Source organism: Chiloscyllium plagiosum, chromosome 6 (genome assembly GCF_004010195.1).
Source record: "Chiloscyllium plagiosum isolate BGI_BamShark_2017 chromosome 6, ASM401019v2, whole genome shotgun sequence".
Lineage (NCBI taxonomy): Eukaryota > Metazoa > Chordata > Chondrichthyes > Orectolobiformes > Hemiscylliidae > Chiloscyllium > Chiloscyllium plagiosum.
Window position 1 is genome coordinate 81,247,055 of NC_057715.1, and position 20,673 is coordinate 81,267,727.

The following is a 20,673-nucleotide window of genomic DNA, read 5'->3' on the forward strand; positions in this document are numbered from 1 at the left end:
GTGTGGACTTGTTGGGCTGAAGGGCCTGTTCCCACACTGTAAGTAATCTAAAAAAAAATCCCTACAGTGTGGAAACAGACCCTTTGGCCCAACAAGTCCACACCGACCCCCCCGAAAGGTAAACCATACAGATCTATTCTCCTACCACTCTACATTTACCAAAATAATGCACCTAACCTATACATCCCTGAACACTAATGGCAGTTTAGCATAGCCAATTCACCTGACCTATACATCTTTGAATTTGGGAGGAAACTGAAGTATCTGGAGAAAACCCAGACAGACACAGGAAGAATGTGCAAACTCCACACAGTCGCCTAAAGTGGGAATCGAACCTGGGTCCCCAGCACTATGAGGCAGCAGTGCTAACTACTGAGCCACCATGCTGCCCCATGTTTTTAAATCATAGACTTTTCAAAATTACATGGAGTTATTGAGGAATGTGTCCTATTAGTAAGATACATAAAAGTAGTAAAGGCACTTTCCTGGAGGAAGGGAAAATTTGCAAGGCAACTTGTGCAGCTGCCATAACCTCCAACAGTCACAAAGCAGCATTAATGCAGGACAATTAATTCAAATTCAATTCAATTTAATTCCAAAAAAGGATACCTATCTGGAGGCTTATTGAAAGAAAAAGGGGGAGAAAACCTGATAACAAAATTTTAAATTCCTATTTATTTAGGGAAGAAAGCGTAACTTTAAATACAGCCTAACATCTCAGAACAGTGCAGAAAAATTGGAGACTGTTTTCAAGAAGACATGAGCTGTATTTAGTTTTTGTTCACTTCCTTGGATCAGGAAATGATCTTCAGACAAAATCCTCACACAGAAGCACTTTTTGTCTTCCTTTTGCCAAACTACTAAACCTGATACTGTTTTCTTTGCTTTGCTACTATCCCATGACTTGGCCCAAGAGATTCACTAAAATTCTTCCCAGTTAAGAACAAATTTGTCTTTACGCACAAAACCTCAGGACTTTTACAATGTTGGTTAAAACAAAAAGGTTAAAACAAAACTTTAAGCTCATGAAAAATCACCTTTTACTTGCTCTTTTAATTGGCCTAGGGTATTTACGAACTTAGCAATACACTCCTGCTGTTCAGGATCAATTATGCTATTGCCTTCAGCCTATGATAATTATAGTAATTCACAAGTTACTTATACAATCTGCTTGGTGTTGAATGACACATTTGTCCTTTTGTTATATTAGGCAGACTTATTGTTCTTGATTCGGCCTTACCAATTAGCATGTTTTGCCAATCTCTGTCAGCTTGTATCCATAAAGAATGAAAAGAGCCCAGCCAGATACTAATTTAGATACAATTCTTACAGGGAATTCATGTATAAATTCCTTACAAGATTGCGCTATGATTTAATGAAGGTAACAGCTTGGGTCTCGGCAAGCCGAGAGCAGTAATTAGAAAGCCAGATGTATGCTTCCACGCTAATTAGTTGAATGTCAAGGCAATCCCTTCCTCTAGGTTTGTCCTGTATTGAACAAATGCAAACACACACAAAGATCTTCTTGCTCAGAAACAAAGAGAGGCCACAGAAACTTTTCTGGAGCATTCGTACACAATGCAAGGCCTACAAACCAGATCCAACCCATTGCATTGTTATATCTAGCCAGAAGCAACCTTATTTAATTTCTTCAAAAGCACTCTCACCAGGGGCTTCTTATCCTAATAGGTTCCATCACGTGCAACTGAATCTGCATGCGTACATTTCACAACAAGAAAATCAGGTCATCTTCTCATCTGCATTTCTCTACTGTTTCATGCATTTTGAAAAAAAAATTCATATGTACACTTTTCAGGACACTTTGTGGTTTTATGCCTCAATCTATCATTGAACACACAGCCAGACTATCAGTTGGAAGAGCTGCATTGGCCAAGATGCCAACTTTAAAATAATACAATAAACTAAAGCTGTGTGCCAACATTCAGATAATCATAAACATCCCAAACCACTGTTTCAAGAGGAGCTAGAATTTCTGAGATTCTAAGGCAACATATTTCTCACAAATAATAAAAACCAAAAACAGATTAATTAATTATTAATGGACATTACAGCAGTTCTAATGAAGAGCAGCACTGGACTTGTATCATTTGGTTTTTATTTCAGATCTCCACCAGCCACAATACCTTTCTTGTAGTTAATTATTTGCTGCTTATTGCACTTTGCTATGTACATTTCACTAGTACAAGTGACTACACTTCAAAACATACTTCATTTGCTATATCACAAAATGTGGGGTGAATAGCAGCTATTGCTTTTCACAGTATAAATTAGCTATCTTGGTTGAAAACAACAAGGACTGTGCTTCAAAAGTATCCCATTGGCTGTGAAATGCTTTGATATTTCCCAAGGACAAACAAGGTACTATTTTATCAGATTGGAAGATCTAATTACTGCTCAAGATTAGATTAGATTAGACTAGATTCCCTACAGTGTGAAAACAGGCCATTCGGCCCAACCAGTCCACACTGACCCACTGAGGAGTAACCCACCTAGACCCATTTCCCTCTTACTACTGCACCTAACACTATGGGCAATTTAGCACGGCCAATTCATCTGACCTGCACATCTTTGGACTGTGGGAGGAAACCGGAGCATCCACACAGACACAGAGAGTATGTGCAAACTCCACACAGACAGTCGACCGAGGCTGAAATCGAACCTGGGACCCTGTTACTGTGAGGCAGCAGTGCTAACCACTGAGTCACTGTGCCGCCCCTTGTGATGAGAAATACAGGATGAGTCACTGTGCCGCCCCTTGTGATGAGAAATACAGGATGAGCAACAGTGTTCTTTCCATCTCTACCAAGGCAGCCTTTGGCTGTCCCTGAGACATTACAGCCTTTTTCTCACCCCACTGTGATTGCAGGACCCCTGTGCCCACCATGTCATACTCACCCCTAGATGTAAACCACCTTAACCCCAGACCCCTCCACAAACATACACACCACTGTCAAATTGCCTCCTGCATTGACTGACCTCTTTCTCTTGATGACCACCTCTTGTAAAGACAACACACACCCCCACCCCAAAGAATGACTCCCTCCCAGTTACTGACTTTCCCTTCTCTGATCTCTTGATCTCTTTCTTCATTCCATGATGTTTGACTTCCCTGCATCAGCATTTCACAAAGCCAATCCCACCATTTCTCCCCATCACCACATCCTTTTTGGGTGCTTTTTCCAAAGTTTTCAGCTGTGGCCTCCTACCCCTAGCTTTCCTGACTGGTTTACATTAAGGCTGGTTACTAGGCAGAAAGGGAAAGAAAAAGATTATAAGTATATATAATGATGTAGTACTGAATGGTAAAAAGAGTTTTTTTATTCCTGATGAAGGGCTTTTGCCCGAAACGTCGATTTTGCCTGTCCTCGGATTTTGCCTGTCCTCGGATGCTGCCTGAATTGCTGTGCTTTTCCAGCACCACTAATCCAGAAAGTAGTACTGAATGGTGTCCAGCCTTGTCATTTTCTTTCCACTATTCCTGGAAATACTGGGCTGAAACATCAGGCTTGCGCAAGAGAATATAGTAACCTCCAGTAAAGAGCATTTGTTTGTGAGGTGCATAGTTATTTGGCAGTGAAGTACAAATTATGAAATTCCTTTTCTCCAAAACGTATGGCATTATACATTTGTAATTTTTTTCTGTAAAGTCTTACATTTCTTCAGTTTATTTGGGATTATGTTTTTACGGTGACCTTTACCCCAACCTCTTGCAGTGGTCCCTTTGGCAGTACAAGGAGCACTACATCAACCAAATGCAGCTAAATAGATTCACCAGGACTAAAAAAAGGTGCAAATGCTACCATCACTTGCTCCTTTTATATAGATTGCTCAGACCCCTCACAATACAATGAATTTCTCCATAGTAAAGTTACTGATTTTTATCTTAAGAGTCAGAAACTACGTTCAGATTGAAGTTAAATGGGTTCCAATGCTACTCTGGGGATTAAGTACTGTTACATATTAAATCTACATGTTAAAGATTAATTTCAGTAATTTAGGAGCATTTTGACTCCAAAATGTAACATATGTTTCCACAATCAGTTCCTATTTGCTACCTGTCACAACTATCATTTTTAAACATTAAACTATCAAAGATTTCACATTTTCTGAGTGGAACAGTTCAGTGGAATCAATAGTCATGAATCATTGTGCACATATTACATAAAAAAGTTAAACAAAATTACATTTTTTTACATTGATAACAAACTAACTTAAAATTTGGGTGTTTGTATAAGGTGATCACTAATTTTATCAAGCCTTGTTTGACAACCTGATCATGTTCTTAAATCCAGTGATTATAAACAGGGATGTTTTCAGAATATGGTAGTCAAAGTGTTTCCATTTGTATCACTTGAAAAACTGTGAGAAACCGTCACAAAGCAATTGCAAAAGGTTTAGTGGCCTTTTTCTGCACAATCTCAAGAATTTAGCACAGGTCTCAAATACAAGTGAAACAAAGTGAACCTAACATCCTGCCAGCTAACTCTGGAATCTGATTAAGGTAATTTAGATCATATTAATAACACATGATAATAAGACAGACAACATCACTAAAAAGAAAGCCACAAATTTATATAACAAATGTATATTGATATTGTGTTCACAGTTACAAAGTTAACATTAAAAATCTTCTAAAATTCCCCTCTCTGACTGACCAGCTTTGGAAAATTACTTGAGTCAATTTACAGCTTAAGAATGATGAAAGGAAGTTTTAAGAAAATTTGCTCCATTAGGTCTAGAAACAATAAGCTATGCAAAGCAAAATTCTCAGGAGACTTGGAGCCAGCAGATCCTAAACCTCAATATTCAGCAACTGCATTAGGTATGGGATGGCTGGAATTTCCAAAGTGTGGACAAGCCTTAAAATGTACCAGCTGTTCAGCACATCTCCACATAAGACATCAGCTTTTTTTCTAAGGGCTAACACAGATTCCTGAAGCACGTACCAGTCTCACTTTGGTAGGTCATCAAAAAACAACGTTCCACTGCAGTGAGTATCTTTTCCTCCCTCCTTGCATAGCAAATGGTTCACTCTGCACAGGCAGATTTTATGATTTGCTGGTCCCCACATTCCTGTCAAAGCCCTTTTGAAATGAAACCTGCTGCAGCTGTCAGGATTTATTTACATGGATTTCTGACACAAATTGAATTAATGAGAGTAATTTGGCTCGGGAAATGTTTTTTGCATATGACGGCTTTTGCTTTCCTTTCTCCACATGGCAGTTCTCTAATCAGCTATCTTAAGGCCAGTTAAAAGTTAAGCTGACATTGGTTGGGGAAGTGAATGGTAGTAGAAGCTTCTTGAAGCTTTATGTAACTGCAGCAGAAGGATCAGATTGCATGTCTTATAGGTTAGCTAATGATTCAAAGATCCACTCCAAACTCTCAGATTCTTCAAAAACCAACAGGACAGCTGTTCTGGGGTAGGTCTGTTATAAGTTTCAATGATCAGTTAAAAGCTTCAGCCACAACAGACGACAAAGAGTGTGCTGGTTAGCTCTCCATTGTTTGTTTCAAGAGATCCCACAGCAGCCAGATACAATGAAGAAATTTGACTCAGATGAACATTTGCTTCAGAGTAAATTTAATCTTTTGAGTAGTACTGAAAGGGAAATTCTGTCGAAACGTTTTCTTGTTCTCCCGAGGAATTTTAAAGAAGAAATTCAAGGGGAAAATTAAAATTTATACTGCATGAGAGGATAGTGCTGATAGATTGGCAAATCAGTACTCTCACCTCATGTAGTAGAAATGTCAGTCTTTCCTCTGAATTTGTATTTTTGCGAAATGTCCTGATGAATGCAAGCTGAAAAACTTCAACAAAATGCGCCCTTTTTCAGCACCAATAAAGTTTTCTATGACCAAACAATTTCCTTTCTCTTTAGTTTTAAAAAGGAATTTCTGGAACACACTCTTTGAAAATAGAGTGGGGATTTATTTAAAATTACTCATGCTTCGCACTTGGAGTGGCTGGTTATGGGCTCTCCAGTGTTCTGTTGAACTGGGAAGAACATTCCCAAATTTTCTTATGCTATGTCAAAATTTAAAACATTTTTTCTACTTTAGTTTTATTCCAGGCACATACTACACTACATTCAAGCAAGCAAAGCCAGACTTGGCACCAGCTCAGGGAAACTAAAATTTTCTAAAGCATTCTGAAAAAAATGCAATGCCACTGAGATGTTAATATCTGATTTAGGTGGCCAATTCAGATACCTGGAATTGATTTTCCTCTGTATAAGGTTTCTTTATGGCATCTTTGAAGTATAGGATGTTGGTCCCTGAAATGCATTGGATTGAATATGGCAATAGGTACCATGACGTATAATTTCTAGACCAGATGTCAGCCTAGGATCAGTATTAATACTTTTGTCTCCGAGTCTGTAGGTTATGGATTGAGATCCCATTCCAGAAATCTGAACATGAAATAGAGATTGGTGATTCAGTGTAATACTAAGGGATGTTATATTGAGGAGCTGTGTCTTTAACAATATTTTGAACTGAAAGCCTTCTGCCCTCCTGGTTGGTCATAAAAAATTCCATGACTCTACTCAAACTGAAATAGAGTTCTCCTGGTAAACTGGCCAAATGTGTTCCCCAAACAAGATCATTATCTAGTAATTTGTCTCATTGCTTCTTGTGACTTTGCTTGTGCTACAACATTATGATATATATATATATATATATATATTTCATAACTGCTTTGGTAGTACTGAAAATAGGAAAGGCACAACAGAAATGTAACTTTTAGAATTTAAGTTAGTACATTTTGAAACAATAGTGTTATTTAGTTGAATTAAGTTTTATGTGTGCTTTGGTGAGGAGACTGTATAAGGATCAGATGATGATGTTTGTGAAATATCTTGGTATTCAGATTTCTGCAATCAACTCTCACTAATGTTTGTTCCTTCTTGCTTTTAGCTCCACTCAGTTCTATATCTTGATGTTTTGATTGAAGTTCTCTTATAAGAACATGCATGAATAACGGCAAGCCTAAGGATTGGAGCAATTTATGACAAGAGGGGGCCAAGAAACTGATTGGAGGAGAATATGAATGTAAGTTAGTGAGGAAGATAAAACCAGCCTGTGCAAGCTTCTATTTGATATGTTAAAGAAAAAAAATGAGCAAGGATAAATTTAGGCCCATTACAAGTGGGGAATAGGAGAACTTCGAGATGAAAACAAGGAAATGGCAGAAAAACTCAACAGTCACTTTGCATCTTTCTTCACAGAGAATGATACAGAAAATCTCCATAATTTCTAGGTAACCAAGGAATTTGTGTTAGTAAAGAGATAAAATAAATTACTATTAATAAAGAAGTAATACTTGAAAAGTTAGCTAGATTGAGAGTTGATCAATCTCCTGGACCAGATGGCCTTCATCAGAGATGAAAGAAATAGTAGTAGAGATAGTGGATGCATTGGTGATTATGTTTCAAAATTCTACAGATTCTGGAAAAATTCCTAATAACTGTAAAGTAGCAAATGTAAGCCCATTATTTAAAAAAGGGGAAAAAAGGAGATTGGTGAACTCCATATTAATTTAATTTAACATATTAATTTGTAATAGTTAAAATTATGTGACCATATTATAAATGATTTGATAACTGAAGATTTAGAAAGTATGATAAAATTAGACAGAGTCAATATGGATTTATGAAAAGGGATCACGTTTGACAAAATTGGATTTGAAGATGTTACTTTAGTACAGACAGAGGAGCATCGGTGGATGCAGTGTCTTTGGATTTTCAAAGGCTTTTGACGACATCTCAGGTGAAGAAATGAAACGAGTGTGCATGGAATTAGGGGGAAATATACTAGAATGGATTGAGAATTGGTTAATAGACAGAAAGCAACGCATAGAGATAAATAATTATTCTCAAGATAGCAGGCCATTACCAGTTGGTTATCACAAAGATCATTGCTAGCTTCATAGTTTATGTAAATTATTTGGATACAGGACCAATTGTAATATTTCCAAATTTGCTGATGACACCAAATGCAAGTTATAGTGAGGTTCAAAGTGGTTTCCAGAAGACTTGGAAAGGATAAATGAATGGGCTAGATCATGGCCAATGAAAAGTAATGCAAATGAGTGTGAAGTTATTCACTTTGGTAGAGAGAGAGAAAAAAAAGAGTATTTCTCAAATAGTGAGTGATTGGGGTGAGGATGTTCAAAAGGATCCATGAGTCACTAAAAGCTATCCTGTTGGTGCAGTAGGCAAATGATGGGTTGGCCTATATCACAAGGGACTGGAATACAGAATAGAAGATGTTTAGCTGCAGTTGTATAGAGACTTCACCTAAAGTATCCTGAACAGTTTTGGATTCATTATCTAAGGAAGAATATGCTTGGCATAGAGACAGTGGAACAAAAGTTGACCAGATTAATACAAAAACAGAAATTGCTAGAGAAAATCTGCAGATCTGGCAGCATCTGTAGAGAGAAAGCAGAGTTTCATCAAGAGTCACTATTCTTGAAATGTCAACTCTGCTTTCTCTGCACAGTTGCTGCCAGACCTGCAGATTTTCTCCAGCAATTTCTGTTTTTGTTTCACATCTCCAGCATCCGCACTTCTTTGTTTTATTATGTAGATTAATCTCTGAGATTATTTTATGAGGAGAAACTGATAAAATTGAGCGTGCATTCTTTCAAGTCTCAAAGAATAAGATGTGATTTCATTGAAATTTTTTAAATTCTTAGAGGGCATGAGAGGGTGGATTCAAATAGGGAGTTCTCCCTGATTGATGACTCTAAAATCAGAGAATACAATCTCAGAATAGGGGCTAGGCCATTTAAGAGTGAGATGGGGAGAAATTTCTTCACTTAACGGGACATTAATCTTTGAAATTCTCTACCCTAGAGGGTGAAAGTTCAATCACTGAGGAGATTCAAGACAAAAATCGATAGGTTTCCAGAGAATAATGGGTTGAATGGTTATTAGAATAATAGAATACCTACTGTGTGGAAACAGGCCCTTTGGCTCAACAAGTCCGCACCGACCCTCCGAAGAGTATCCCACCCAGACCCATTCCCCTACCTTTTCCCCTGACTCAGGCACCTAACGTAGGGCCTGTGCCCGAAACGTCGAATCTCCTGTTCCCTGGATGCTGCCTGACCTGCTGTGCTGTTCCAGCAATAAAGTTTCAACCTAACGTATACATCCCTGATCACTATGGGCAATTTAGCACGGCCAATTTACCTAACCTGCACATCTTTTGATTGTGGGAGGAAACCAGAGCACCCGGAGGAAACCCAAGCAGACACGGGGAGAATGTGCAAACTCTACACATTAAACCTGGGTCCCTAGGGATGTGAGCCAGCAGTGCATACCGCTGTGCCATCGTGCTGCCCCAAAGAAAGAATGGAAAGATTATGGAAAGAATGTGGGAAAATGACATTGAGGAGATGATCAGTTATAATCTAGAGTAACAGAACTAACTCTATAAACTGGATGGCCTATGCTTTTTTCTCTACTCCTACCCATAAAGAAATCCAATCTGTCACATGTGGGTTTAACTTCTACTGGGCTTACATCAGGTTTGTTCCATATTCTGGCTACCTTCAGACTTGGAGTTTCTAATTTCTGTTCATAATGTGGGTTATTCTGTTGTCTTGCATGATATTTATGGTAATAGATCAGCAAAGACTTGGTGAAATTTAACTTGCACGTTCTTTATGAATGTTTTAATTCAAATACAGATAGGTTATGTTTTTTTCAAAAATTAAAAGCCATACTGACATGTTGCTTATAATATGTTTGAATTAGTATTTTAAAAAATAAGGCACTGAATGACTTAGGCCAAAGTACTCATTGGTGTAGAGCTACTGTAGCTGTACATTGGCTTACTTTTCAAGAAGCATTGCTGATATATAACCTGTAATGCATGCTACAGCCACTCACTGTAAGGCCATTTGACTGAATAGGAACAACAGCTGAAATGATGTTATTTCCTCTGTAAGAAAGACAGCACAAACTATAAACCAATGTTTGGGACCAGCTCCATTTAGGCACTGAATATAGCACTGCATTAGAGCATATTTAATCAGAGAGCTTTAGTTTTGCTATTTCATGGATGTTGCAAACATCATGAATGCTGAGCAGAAACATTTTTTTTGCTAACTTTCTTCTTCTTTGCTGAAAATAGTGACTTGTGTGTGGTATTGGTCCAGGGTCACCCAACAGAACCATGTTAAGGTGCATATTCTTCACTAATAAATGCAGATTGAGAGTGGGGGTAGGTTATTCAATCATAGAAGGGTTAGCCCAATCTTAATCTTGTTGAACATCCACACTTTCAAACAGGGATGACTGATCTTCGAATGACCTCTTTCTGCATTGTAGAGATTCTATGGTCAGTCTAAATTATCAGATCTCTGGTATGGGACTTGAATCTATGACCTCTGGACTCTGAGGTAAGTATGCTGAAACTGATTCCAGGCTGTGAACAGGATAGAAAGCTGCCAAAGAAAGTTGTAAGTACGACTTACACTTCTACTGCTGTGGCTTTCTCAATATCTGTGAAAGATCTTATGCGACTGCATTCGTTTCCTGTGCATTGCAATCAAATTTGTCATAACCATCAAAACTTGCTATATAATGCCTTGTGAAGTGCCTTGGGATGTTTCACAGTAAGGGCACTATGTAAATGCAATTTGTTGATTTCACAACAGCAGTAAAAAGTGATCTCTGCTTGCCAAGGACTTGAATTCTTTAAGTATATAAGGAAAAATCATATTATTTCAACGATGAAACATGCTAAACATTCCTTTGTATATTGTAGATCCGGTACTATGGTTGCTGACTGCCATATAGAATTTGTCAAACCTCAGTTCATTACTATGAGTTGTTGGTGGAAAGAAGATCATATAATCAGCGTCCATTGCTATTTATATTTGCTGCAAATTATATACTTATATGGTGGATCTGTTTAGAAGGGGATTCTTCTCCAAGTAGGAACTTTACTGTCCTGAATGAAAAGAATACTTGGATCTGTGCTTCATTCAATTCCATAATCCTTTATGAAAAAGAAAATCACCACCAAAATATGCATTTAAAAGACTAGACGTTGTATAGTTCTATCCAGGGACTACCAAGTGTACTGCGGATTGAAAATAACAATAATCATAGAATTCCTAGTGTGTGGAAACAGGCCATTCGGCCCAACAAGTCCACACCACTCTCCAAAGAGCATCCCATCCAGACCAAGCCCCTTACCTGTAATCCTGCCATTCCCATGGTAATCCATCGAGCTTGCACATTCCTGGACAATTTAGCAAAACTAATTCATCTAACCTGCATCTCTTTGCAATGTGGGATGAAACCCATGCAGACACGGAGAATATGTAAATTCCACACAGACAGTCACCTGAGGTTGGAATCGAACCTGAGTCCTTGGTGCTGTGAGGTAGCAGTGCTAACCATTGAGCCACTGTGCTGGGCATGAATTTTAACTGTAATAATCAAATTTTTCCTCCCACAAATGAACAATGGCATATATTCCAAGACAGCAGAAATCACCTGTAGTCATAAGTACAACAAATTTGCTACCACCATTTCCAGCAATTACTAAAAATAATACTTAACAATACAAACAGCCTGAGGATATTGATAGTACCAAAGTGTTTGCTACAGGGTCTACAGTGGCACTTGAACAATCCGCAAACACAAATAAAATGATATAAAATTTTCAAAAAACATACATAAAATTTTAAAAATGATATCTTACTTTGTATTCTCACTCACTTTCTGGCTCCGTCACTTCTAACTACATAACCTCCGCCAATTAGAATGAAAAGGAGATTTTAGTAACTAATCCAAGGTTTTGCAATCAGAAACAAATGGCACTGACTATTCTCCATGTTTACAGCTGTCCAAAAATATTATACATGCTTTTCCATGGCAAATTATAGTCATTAAGAATCCAACACAGCCTAGCACCCTCTACAGGGTATCTGGTAGCTGAGAGAGCAGGGAAGGCAACTGCATGGCCTTTCATACAGAATTTACTTCAGGATGTCTAAGTCAGAATATGTAATAATGAAATCATTTATGGCAAGCAAAGTGGAGAATGAAAGACACATGGGATTAAGAGAGATGGATAAGACACGGAAAGAAAAGTTAAAAAAGTTCCTTTAAATTTTATCTCGATTAAAAAATCTCCAACAACATACATCATTTGAAGGAATTCGGTTCTAGGCTTGTCAAAATAATTTTTCAGAGAGGCGGTTTGGCAGTAATTAAGATCTATTATGTAATTCATTTAAACTTAGAATGGATTATTTTGTGCGTTTGGTGGATTTATGGTGCACAAATACAGCAACTTCATGTATTTCAGGCGTCTGAATGACACGTCTTTTGGTATGAGACAAAAAGAAACTACAGATGCTGGAATCTAAAGTAGACAGGCAGGAGGCTGGAATAACATAGCAAGCCAGGCAGATCAGGAGGTGGAGAAGTCGACGTTTCAGGTGTAACCCTTCTTCAGGACTGGGGGAAGGTGAGAGGAGAGCTGCAGATAAAGGGGGCAGCAGGTGCAGGGTGGTGAAATGTGGATAGGTAAAGAAAGGTAGAGGGTATGACGTGGTTGGTCAATGGGAGGAATGAGTCCAACTGGTAACAGGAATGGGAGGGGGAGGGGCTGGGAAGGGAATGGTCCTTGCAGAAGGTAGTCTTCCACTACCAATACTCTCCTCCGCCTCACCGAACTGGTCCTCACTCTCAACAACTTTTAACCCCTCCCATTTCCTCCAAATCCAGGGGGTGGCCATGAGTACCTGGATGGGCCCCTGTTAGACCTGCCCATTTGTCAGCTACGTCAAACAGTCCCTCTTCAGTACCTACACAGGCACTGTGCCCCAACTGTTCTATCGTTATATCGATGACTGCGTCGGTGCAGTATCCTGCACCCATCCATCTCTGGTGACAGTCTCCAGACAGATATTTACTACAAACCCACAGACTCCCATAACTACCTGGACTACACCTCCTTCCACGTAGTATCCTGCAAGAACTCCATCCCATTCTCCCTCCACCGCATTGGACGAGGAGACATTCCACTTCCAAGCATCCCAGATGTCTACCTATTTCAAACAATGGGCTTTTCCTCCCTCTGTCATTTGGACAGCCCTCCACTGCACAACCTCCATTCCCTGTTCCACTGCTTTAATCCACCCCACAACGCAATAAAGACAGAGACCCCGGGTCCTCACCTATAGCCACACCAGTCTCCGCATTGAACGCATCATTTGTAAATACTTCTGCCAACTCCAACTAGACTCCACCACCAAGAATATCTTCCTTTCCCATTCCTCTCTGCTGTCCACAAGGACCGTTCCCTTCGACAGTCCTGAGTTTGCATCACTCACCCCACCATCTCCATAGAATCCTAGGTACCTTCCCCTGTAACCAGAAAAGATGCAAAACCAGTTGGTACACCACCCCCCTCACCACCATCCAGGGCCCCAAACAGTCCTTCCAGGTGAGACAGAGGTTCACCTGCCTCTCTTCCAACCTATTTACTGCATCAGGTGCTCTCAATGTGGTCTTCTCTACATCGGGGAGACCAAAAGTGAACTTAGGGAACGGTTCGCTGAGCACTTCAGTCTGGTCCACTGGAGCCGACCGGACCTCCCAGTCACTGCCCATTTTAATTCCCCTTCCCACTCCCTTTCCGACATGACCATCCTTGGCCTCCTCCATTGTCACAACGAACCAAACCGCAAATTGGAGGAACAACACCTCATCTTGTGCCTGGGGTGGCCTACAGCCCAGAGGACTCAACATTGAGTTCTCTAATTTCAAATAACCTCCTTTTCCATCCCCTGACTCCTTTCTCAGCCCATCCCCCTCCCTTCCACTTCTCTCTGCCACCAACCGGATTCATTTCTCCCAGTGACCAACCAGGTTGTACCCTCTATCTGTTTTCACCTATCCCCACTTCACCCCCCCCACCCCCACCCCCACAACCCCCTTTATCTGCAGCCTCCCCTACATCCACCCTTAGTTCTGAAATGTCAACTTCTCCACCTCCTGATGCTGCCTGGCTTGCTGTGTTCTTCCAGCCTCCTACCTGATGCCTTTTAGTATGGCAAGGCTTTTGGAGAATTAGGGCAACTGTGACAACTTTCTAATCTTCTGAGGAATGTCTAATGTTCTGAGGAAGGGTCACTTCACCAGAAACATTAACTGAATTCTCTGCACATGTGCTGCCAGACTGCTGACCTCTTGCAGCAATTTCTGTTTTTCTTTCTGATTTACAGCAACTGCAGTTGCTTTGTTTTTTTTCCTAATCTTGTTGTTTAACAGCACTATTGCATATACTGGAAATTACTTCCCAATTAACCTTGAATATTGGTGAGTTTTCATAACCTCACTGCTAATCTTATTAATCTAATTTGTAATGTTAAATCTGAACGATGGAATTTCCTTTCATTATGGATTGTATAATATTGGTCCTGAAATGAAAAAAAATCCCAAAACAACTTCCCATTGTGAACATAAGGCTGATGACAAGAACGAAGGTCTACTGTTTTATTGCCTGTTTTATTTAGGGAGAAAAAGAAATAGGTCTAAAGAAATAATTCAGTAAAATAATATTGCATCCTTAATCAGCATTTCTGTGTGAGAGGCGTGTACTAGGCTAGCGATGCCATAAATAATAAAATCACTATTCCGTTCACTTACTAACTGTTTTTACTGTATGGTGGTGAGAGATTACTGAGGGAATTGCATTTATGCTTCGTGACAGAAATTTCTGCACAAATTTTAGTAATAAATGCTTGGATTGTTTCCTTGAATATCTTAATACACAGTAACGGTCAGCGGTTTGTGAACTGAAATCAAGAAGTTAACACTTGAATAAGTATGTTGATTTGTTGAAAATCCAAATGCTAGTTTTTAAGATTAAACATCTGTTAACTGTTAAATGTAAAAATGTTTAAAATGAACAAGAATACTATACTTTGAAAGTCCATGTTCAGAGATTTTCAGGAAAGCAATCTCCAAATTTTCTAAATATCCATGACTATTTTATTTTCCTTGACAGTAGAGTAAGATGATTTTACCACTTTTCTTGATCCAGAGGTTATTGAATAGGAACATACGACGTTGGGTGGATGGCTAGCACTCCTCGTGAGACTTCCACTTTACTTCTACCATATTCCACATTGTGCTCCTGCTTCAACTTTGCTGGCTTGCTTTCATTACTGTTCTGAAGTCATACCAGACCAGAAATCTGCTAACTCTGTTTCTCTCTCCACAGGGGAGTTTCACTAGCATTTTCTGTGCTTGTTTCAGATTTTCAGCATCTGCAGTAGTTTGCTTTTATCCTTTTAGATGGAAGTGGTCATGGGTTTGGAAGGTGCTGTCTAAATAGCCTTGATGAACTTCTGCAGTGCATTGATTAGTTGTACATACTGCTACTACTGAACATCAGTAGTGTGGAGAATGATGTCTGAGAGTTTGGGCTGTTTTGTCCTGATGGTTCAAGCTTCCAGAGTGTTGTTGGAGCTGTACTCATACAGTCCTGACTTGGGCGAAGAGGCTTTTCAACTCAGGTGGTGAGTTGCTCACTGCAGGATTCCAAGATTCTGACCTGTTCTTGCTTTTTAAGCTGGGCCAGCATTTATTGTCCATCCCCAATTGCCCAGACAGCAGGTCAATGTCAACTATACTCTAGGTGCGACCAGACCAGGTAAGGATGAACCAGGTGGGTGTTCCAAACAACTAGACCCATAACTCCAATTTATTTGTTGAATTCAAATGCCATGGATTTCAAACCTAGATCCCCAGAACATTTGAAACGAAAATAGATATTGCTGGAAAGATTCAGCAGGTCTGGCAGCATCTGTGGAGAGAAAACAGAGTTTCCTCTCCACAGCTGCTGCACCTGTGGACAGAAACCAGTTCTGAAGATGGTCACTGGACCCAAAACATTAAACTGTTTTCTCTTCACTGATGCTGCCAGACCTGCTGAGTTTTTCCAGCAATTTCTATTTTTGTTTGGTTTCCAGCATCTGCAGTTATTTGGTTTTCCCCAGAACATTACCTGGATCTCTGGATTATTAGCAAGGCCATCACCTTCCTCTTTTATACCATGTATTTATGTGGCTAGATCAATTCAGTTTCCAGTCAATGATGAATGCAGGATGCAGCAATGGTAATGCCAATGAATGTCAAGGTTAGATTGTTTAAATTGGCCAAAGCGATGATTAAATCCTCTCATATTGGAGATGGTCATTTCCTGGCAATTATGTGATGCAAATGTTAGTTGCCAATTGTCATCCCAAACCTAGAAATTGTTCAGGTATTATTGTATTTGGTTATAGACTGCTTCGGGACCTGAGGAGCCATGAATGGTGCTTTAACATTGAGCAATCATAGGTGAATCTCCCCACTTCTGACTTTATGATGGAAAAAAGGTCATTGATGAAGCAGCTGAAGATTGTTGGGCCTAGGATACTATCCTGAAGAACTCCTGCAAATATGTCCTGGGGCTGAGAAAACAGTCCTCCAAAAAGCACAGTCATCTTCCTTTGTGTCAGGTATGACTCCAACCAGCAGAGAGTATTTCCTTTGATTCCCATTGACTGCACTTTTATAAGGATTCCTCGATGTCATACTTGATAAAGTGCAGTCTTGATGTCAAACACAGCTACTCTCATCTCACCTATATCCCTTTGCAGACTCTTTATGCCCTCTCCACAATTTACTTTCCTATCTACTTTATATCATTGAAGTCAACAAACTTACTTTCAGTCTCTGCACCCAAGCCACTGTTATGGATTGTAAGCCCAAACACAATGATCTTATCGGTCACTACATCACTTAAAACCAATTATTTATATCTATCGATCCTCTATGCTTGTAAATAGCCCTTGCTTCATAACCTCTTACGTTGAGTAGTAACTTATAGTGGGTGCCGCCTTGTCAAATGCCTTAAGCACAATACATCCACTGGTTCCCCTTTATCTATATTCTTTCAAATCTTCTCAAAGACATTTAATAAGGCCTTGGAACTCCGAGCCTCTGTCTTTCCATCCTCAGAACTCCTGGCTTCACCACAGAAGCGGGCTGCCTCCTGTTGGCCTGGCGTGGTGGCCTCCCATCCCAGCATGGTGGTCTCTTGGCCCAGCATGCCAGTCTGCAAGCCAAGCATGAGTCCTCTTGGACTAGCACGGCAATAACCCAGGGGCCCAGCATGGTTGTCTTTAGACATCATGTGGCAGTCTCTGGGCCTGGCATGGCCTCCTGGTCTTGAGGTGATTCCAGAATGATCTCCCAGCCTTGTGAACCTTGAGGTGAAGCCAGGCATGGTCTGGAGTCAAGCCTGTTGTGGACAGGAGGCTTGGTGCCAACATGGATTGGGTCAGCGACCATTGTTCTGAAACTTTTTCCCCATTTTATAATTTATTTCTAAATCTGCAATGCTACACTTTTTTGACTTTTCCATTTTTCCACAAGCTGTACTTAGGGACCTTTGTACTAAGATGGCGCTAAGATGACTTGTATACTTTTCACTGTATTCATTTGAGTATGTGACAGTATTCAATTCTATTCTATTCGATAAATTAAACAAGCATGATTTTTCAAAATTCATTCACAGGATGTGTGTGTTGCCAGCTGGAGCTGTGTTTGTTGCTGAGCCTTCTTGAACCACCACAGTCTGTTTTGTGTAAGTGGACCTACGATGCTATCAGGAAAGCAGTTCCAGGGTTTGACCCAGAGACACTGAAGGTATGGTGATGCATTTCCAAATCTGGATGCTGAGTGGCTTGAAGGCAATTATGTATTACATTAGGGATAGATCATGTTGGGACAATGTCCCTTTAAGAGGTGAATCACTTAAATCCTGGTGACTCATCAGTCAGGTGTGTGGGATTGTTCACACTTGTTTTGGGTTCTTTCAGAGATAATTGCCTCAGAATAAAACCTCCCTGTAGGATTGCAGGAAATAACAAATTTGTGTATTCCTTAATACTGATTGAAGCCAACTAAGTGTTCAGTACAGAAAAGAGGTGAATGTGCAAGTGGTGGTATTCCACATATCTGCTGCCCTTTTCTTTCCAGAAGTAATGACCATGGGTTGGAAGATGCTGTCAAAGGATACTTTGTGAATTTCTGCAGTGCATCTAGTAGATGGCACACACTGCTGCTATACTGAGCATAATGGTGGAGGGTGTGAATATTTGTGGATATGGTGCCAGTCAAGTGAGTGCTTTTTCCCCAGACGGTGTCAAGCTTCTTAAGTGTTTCCTTTTCCCAGAACAATTTTAACATTGCCGAGTTGCATTAAAATGTTCCAAGAGCCCTGCTATAATTTCCTTAATTATAGATTTAAGCATTTTCCCGACGACAGACGTAGGGCTAACCAGCATTTTGAATATATGCAGCCCAGACCGCAAAATCTTAAATAATTGTGCCAATGTTTAGTATCATTATCATTTTTATTCGATATAATTTTACATAGAAGCAGCATTATTGCTTACCTGTCCAAGCATATCTGGTGCAATCGGGATGGTGGGCCAGATGGCTGAGTAGACTCCTAAAAACGCCAACCACATCAATATACTACCCCAAACAGCCAAGTGACTGAACTGAAGAAAAAGAAATAATTTCTTCAATAAATCAACAGACTAACAACAATACAGTACTTGAGATCTCTTATGATGTGCTGCTGTTACATAATCAATAAACATTTGGGTTGTCAGGTAAATAGGTAAAGCAATTGCCTGTTGCCCATACAAGATCTCAGGCATCTTTTTTCATTGAGAGAGACAATTGATTGCAGTGCTTGAGGGACAACATTTCCTACTAAACATGGACAGGTCAAAGAGCACAATCAGCAAATGCTATTGGCAAAATTCTTTAACATATTTGCTAACTGATCAAACTGACCCTTTTAATGTTTGTAGAGTCTTTTTTTTCCCATGGTCCTCCACCCAAAGCAATTAAAAAATGTTTACAGACTTTGGTATGAATTATCTAGAATACTGTATATTTGTTGAAAATGAAGCAAAAGTAAAACTTCTAAAATATAATGAGAAGTGGGAAAAGTAAGACGTTTTAAAGTTATTTCTTTATAGTTAATGTTTCAACAGCAAACATTTCAGACAATGTATAACCACAAAAACTGAAAAAGAAAAAGAAAACCTTTAGAAATGACACCTAGAAAAGGCAGGAAATTTCCTTAAGTTCCCAGTATCCCAAATTAGTAGCAATTAAGCAATGTTTTCGAAAGGTATATAGAGTCATAGAGATGTACAGCATGGAAACAGACCCTTCGGTCCAACTCATCCATGCTGACCAGATATCCCAACCCAGTCTACCTGCCAGCACCCGGCCCATATCCCTCCAAACCCTTCCTATTCGTATACCCATTCAGGTGCCTTTTAAATGTTGCAATCATACCAGCCTCCACCACTTTCTCTGGCATCTCATTCCATACACATACCACCCTCTGAGTGAAAACGATGCCCCTTAGATCTCATTTATATCTTTCCCCTCTCACCCTAAACCTATGCCCTCTAGTTCTAGACTCCCCGATCCCAGAGAAAAGACTTTGTCTATTTATCCTATCCATGCCCCTCATGATTTTATAAACCTCAAAAAGGTCATCCCTCAGCCTCTGACGCTCCAGGGAAAACAGCCCCAGCCTGTTCAGCCTCTCCCTGTAGCTCAAATCCTCCAAACCTGGCAACATCCTTGTAAATCTTTTCTGAACCCTTTCATGTTACACAATATCTTTCTGATAGGAAGGAGACCAGAATTGCTCGCAATATTCCAAAAGTGGCCTAACGAATGTCCTGTACAGCCGCAACATGACCTCCCAACTCCTGTACTCAATACTCTGACTAATAAAGGAAAGCATACCAAACACCGTCTTTCACAATCCTAACTATCTGCGGCTCCACTTTCAAGGAGCTATGAACTTGCACTCCAAGGTCTCTTTGTTCAGCAACACTCCCTAGGACCTTACCATTAAGTATATAAGTCCTGCTAAGATTTGCTTTTGCAAAATGCATTTATCTAAATTAAACTTCATCTGCCACTTCTCAACCCATTGGCCCATGTGATCAAGATTCCGGTGTAATCTGAGGTAACTTTCTTCGCTGTCCAATACATCTCGAATTTTGTCATCAGCAAACTTACTAACTCTTCCTCTTAAGCTCACATCCAAATCATTTATATAAATGATGAAAAGTAGTGGACCCAGCACCAATCCTTGTGGCACTCCACTGGTCACAGGTCTCCAGTCTGAAAAACAACTCTCCACCACCACCACCCTGTCTTCTACCTTTGAGCCAGTTCTGTATCCAAAGGCGACTTCTTCCTGTATTCCATGAGATCTAACCTAGCTCACCAGTCTCCCATGGGGAACCTTGTTGAAAGCCTTACTGAAGTCCACACAGATCACATCTACCGCTCTGCCCTCATCAATCTTCTTTGTTACTTCTACAAAAAACTCATTCAAGTTTGTGAGACATGTTGACTATCCCTAATCAGAGCTGAAAATGTGTTGCTGGAAAAGCGCAGCAGGTCAGGCAGCATCCAAGGAACAGGAGAAGGGCTTATGCCTGAAGAAGGGCTTATGCCCGAAATGTCGATTCTCCTGTTCCTTGGATGCTGCCTGACCTGCTGCGCTTTTCCAGCA

The 20,673-nt window shown here is 39.9% G+C and overlaps 1 protein-coding gene across 5 annotated transcripts in view; it reads right to left on the minus strand.

Annotated features, from left to right (window-relative positions):
• Positions 1 to 20,673, minus strand: part of atp8a2 (ATPase phospholipid transporting 8A2) — a 567,355-nt gene that overhangs the window by 49,342 nt on the left and 497,340 nt on the right. For all 5 annotated transcript variants that reach the window (XM_043691978.1, XM_043691979.1, XM_043691980.1 and 2 more), the window contains one exon: positions 18,509 to 18,616. In XM_043691978.1, coding sequence (XP_043547913.1) covers positions 18,509 to 18,616 — 108 coding nt within the window. The remainder of the gene's footprint in view (positions 1 to 18,508; positions 18,617 to 20,673) is intronic.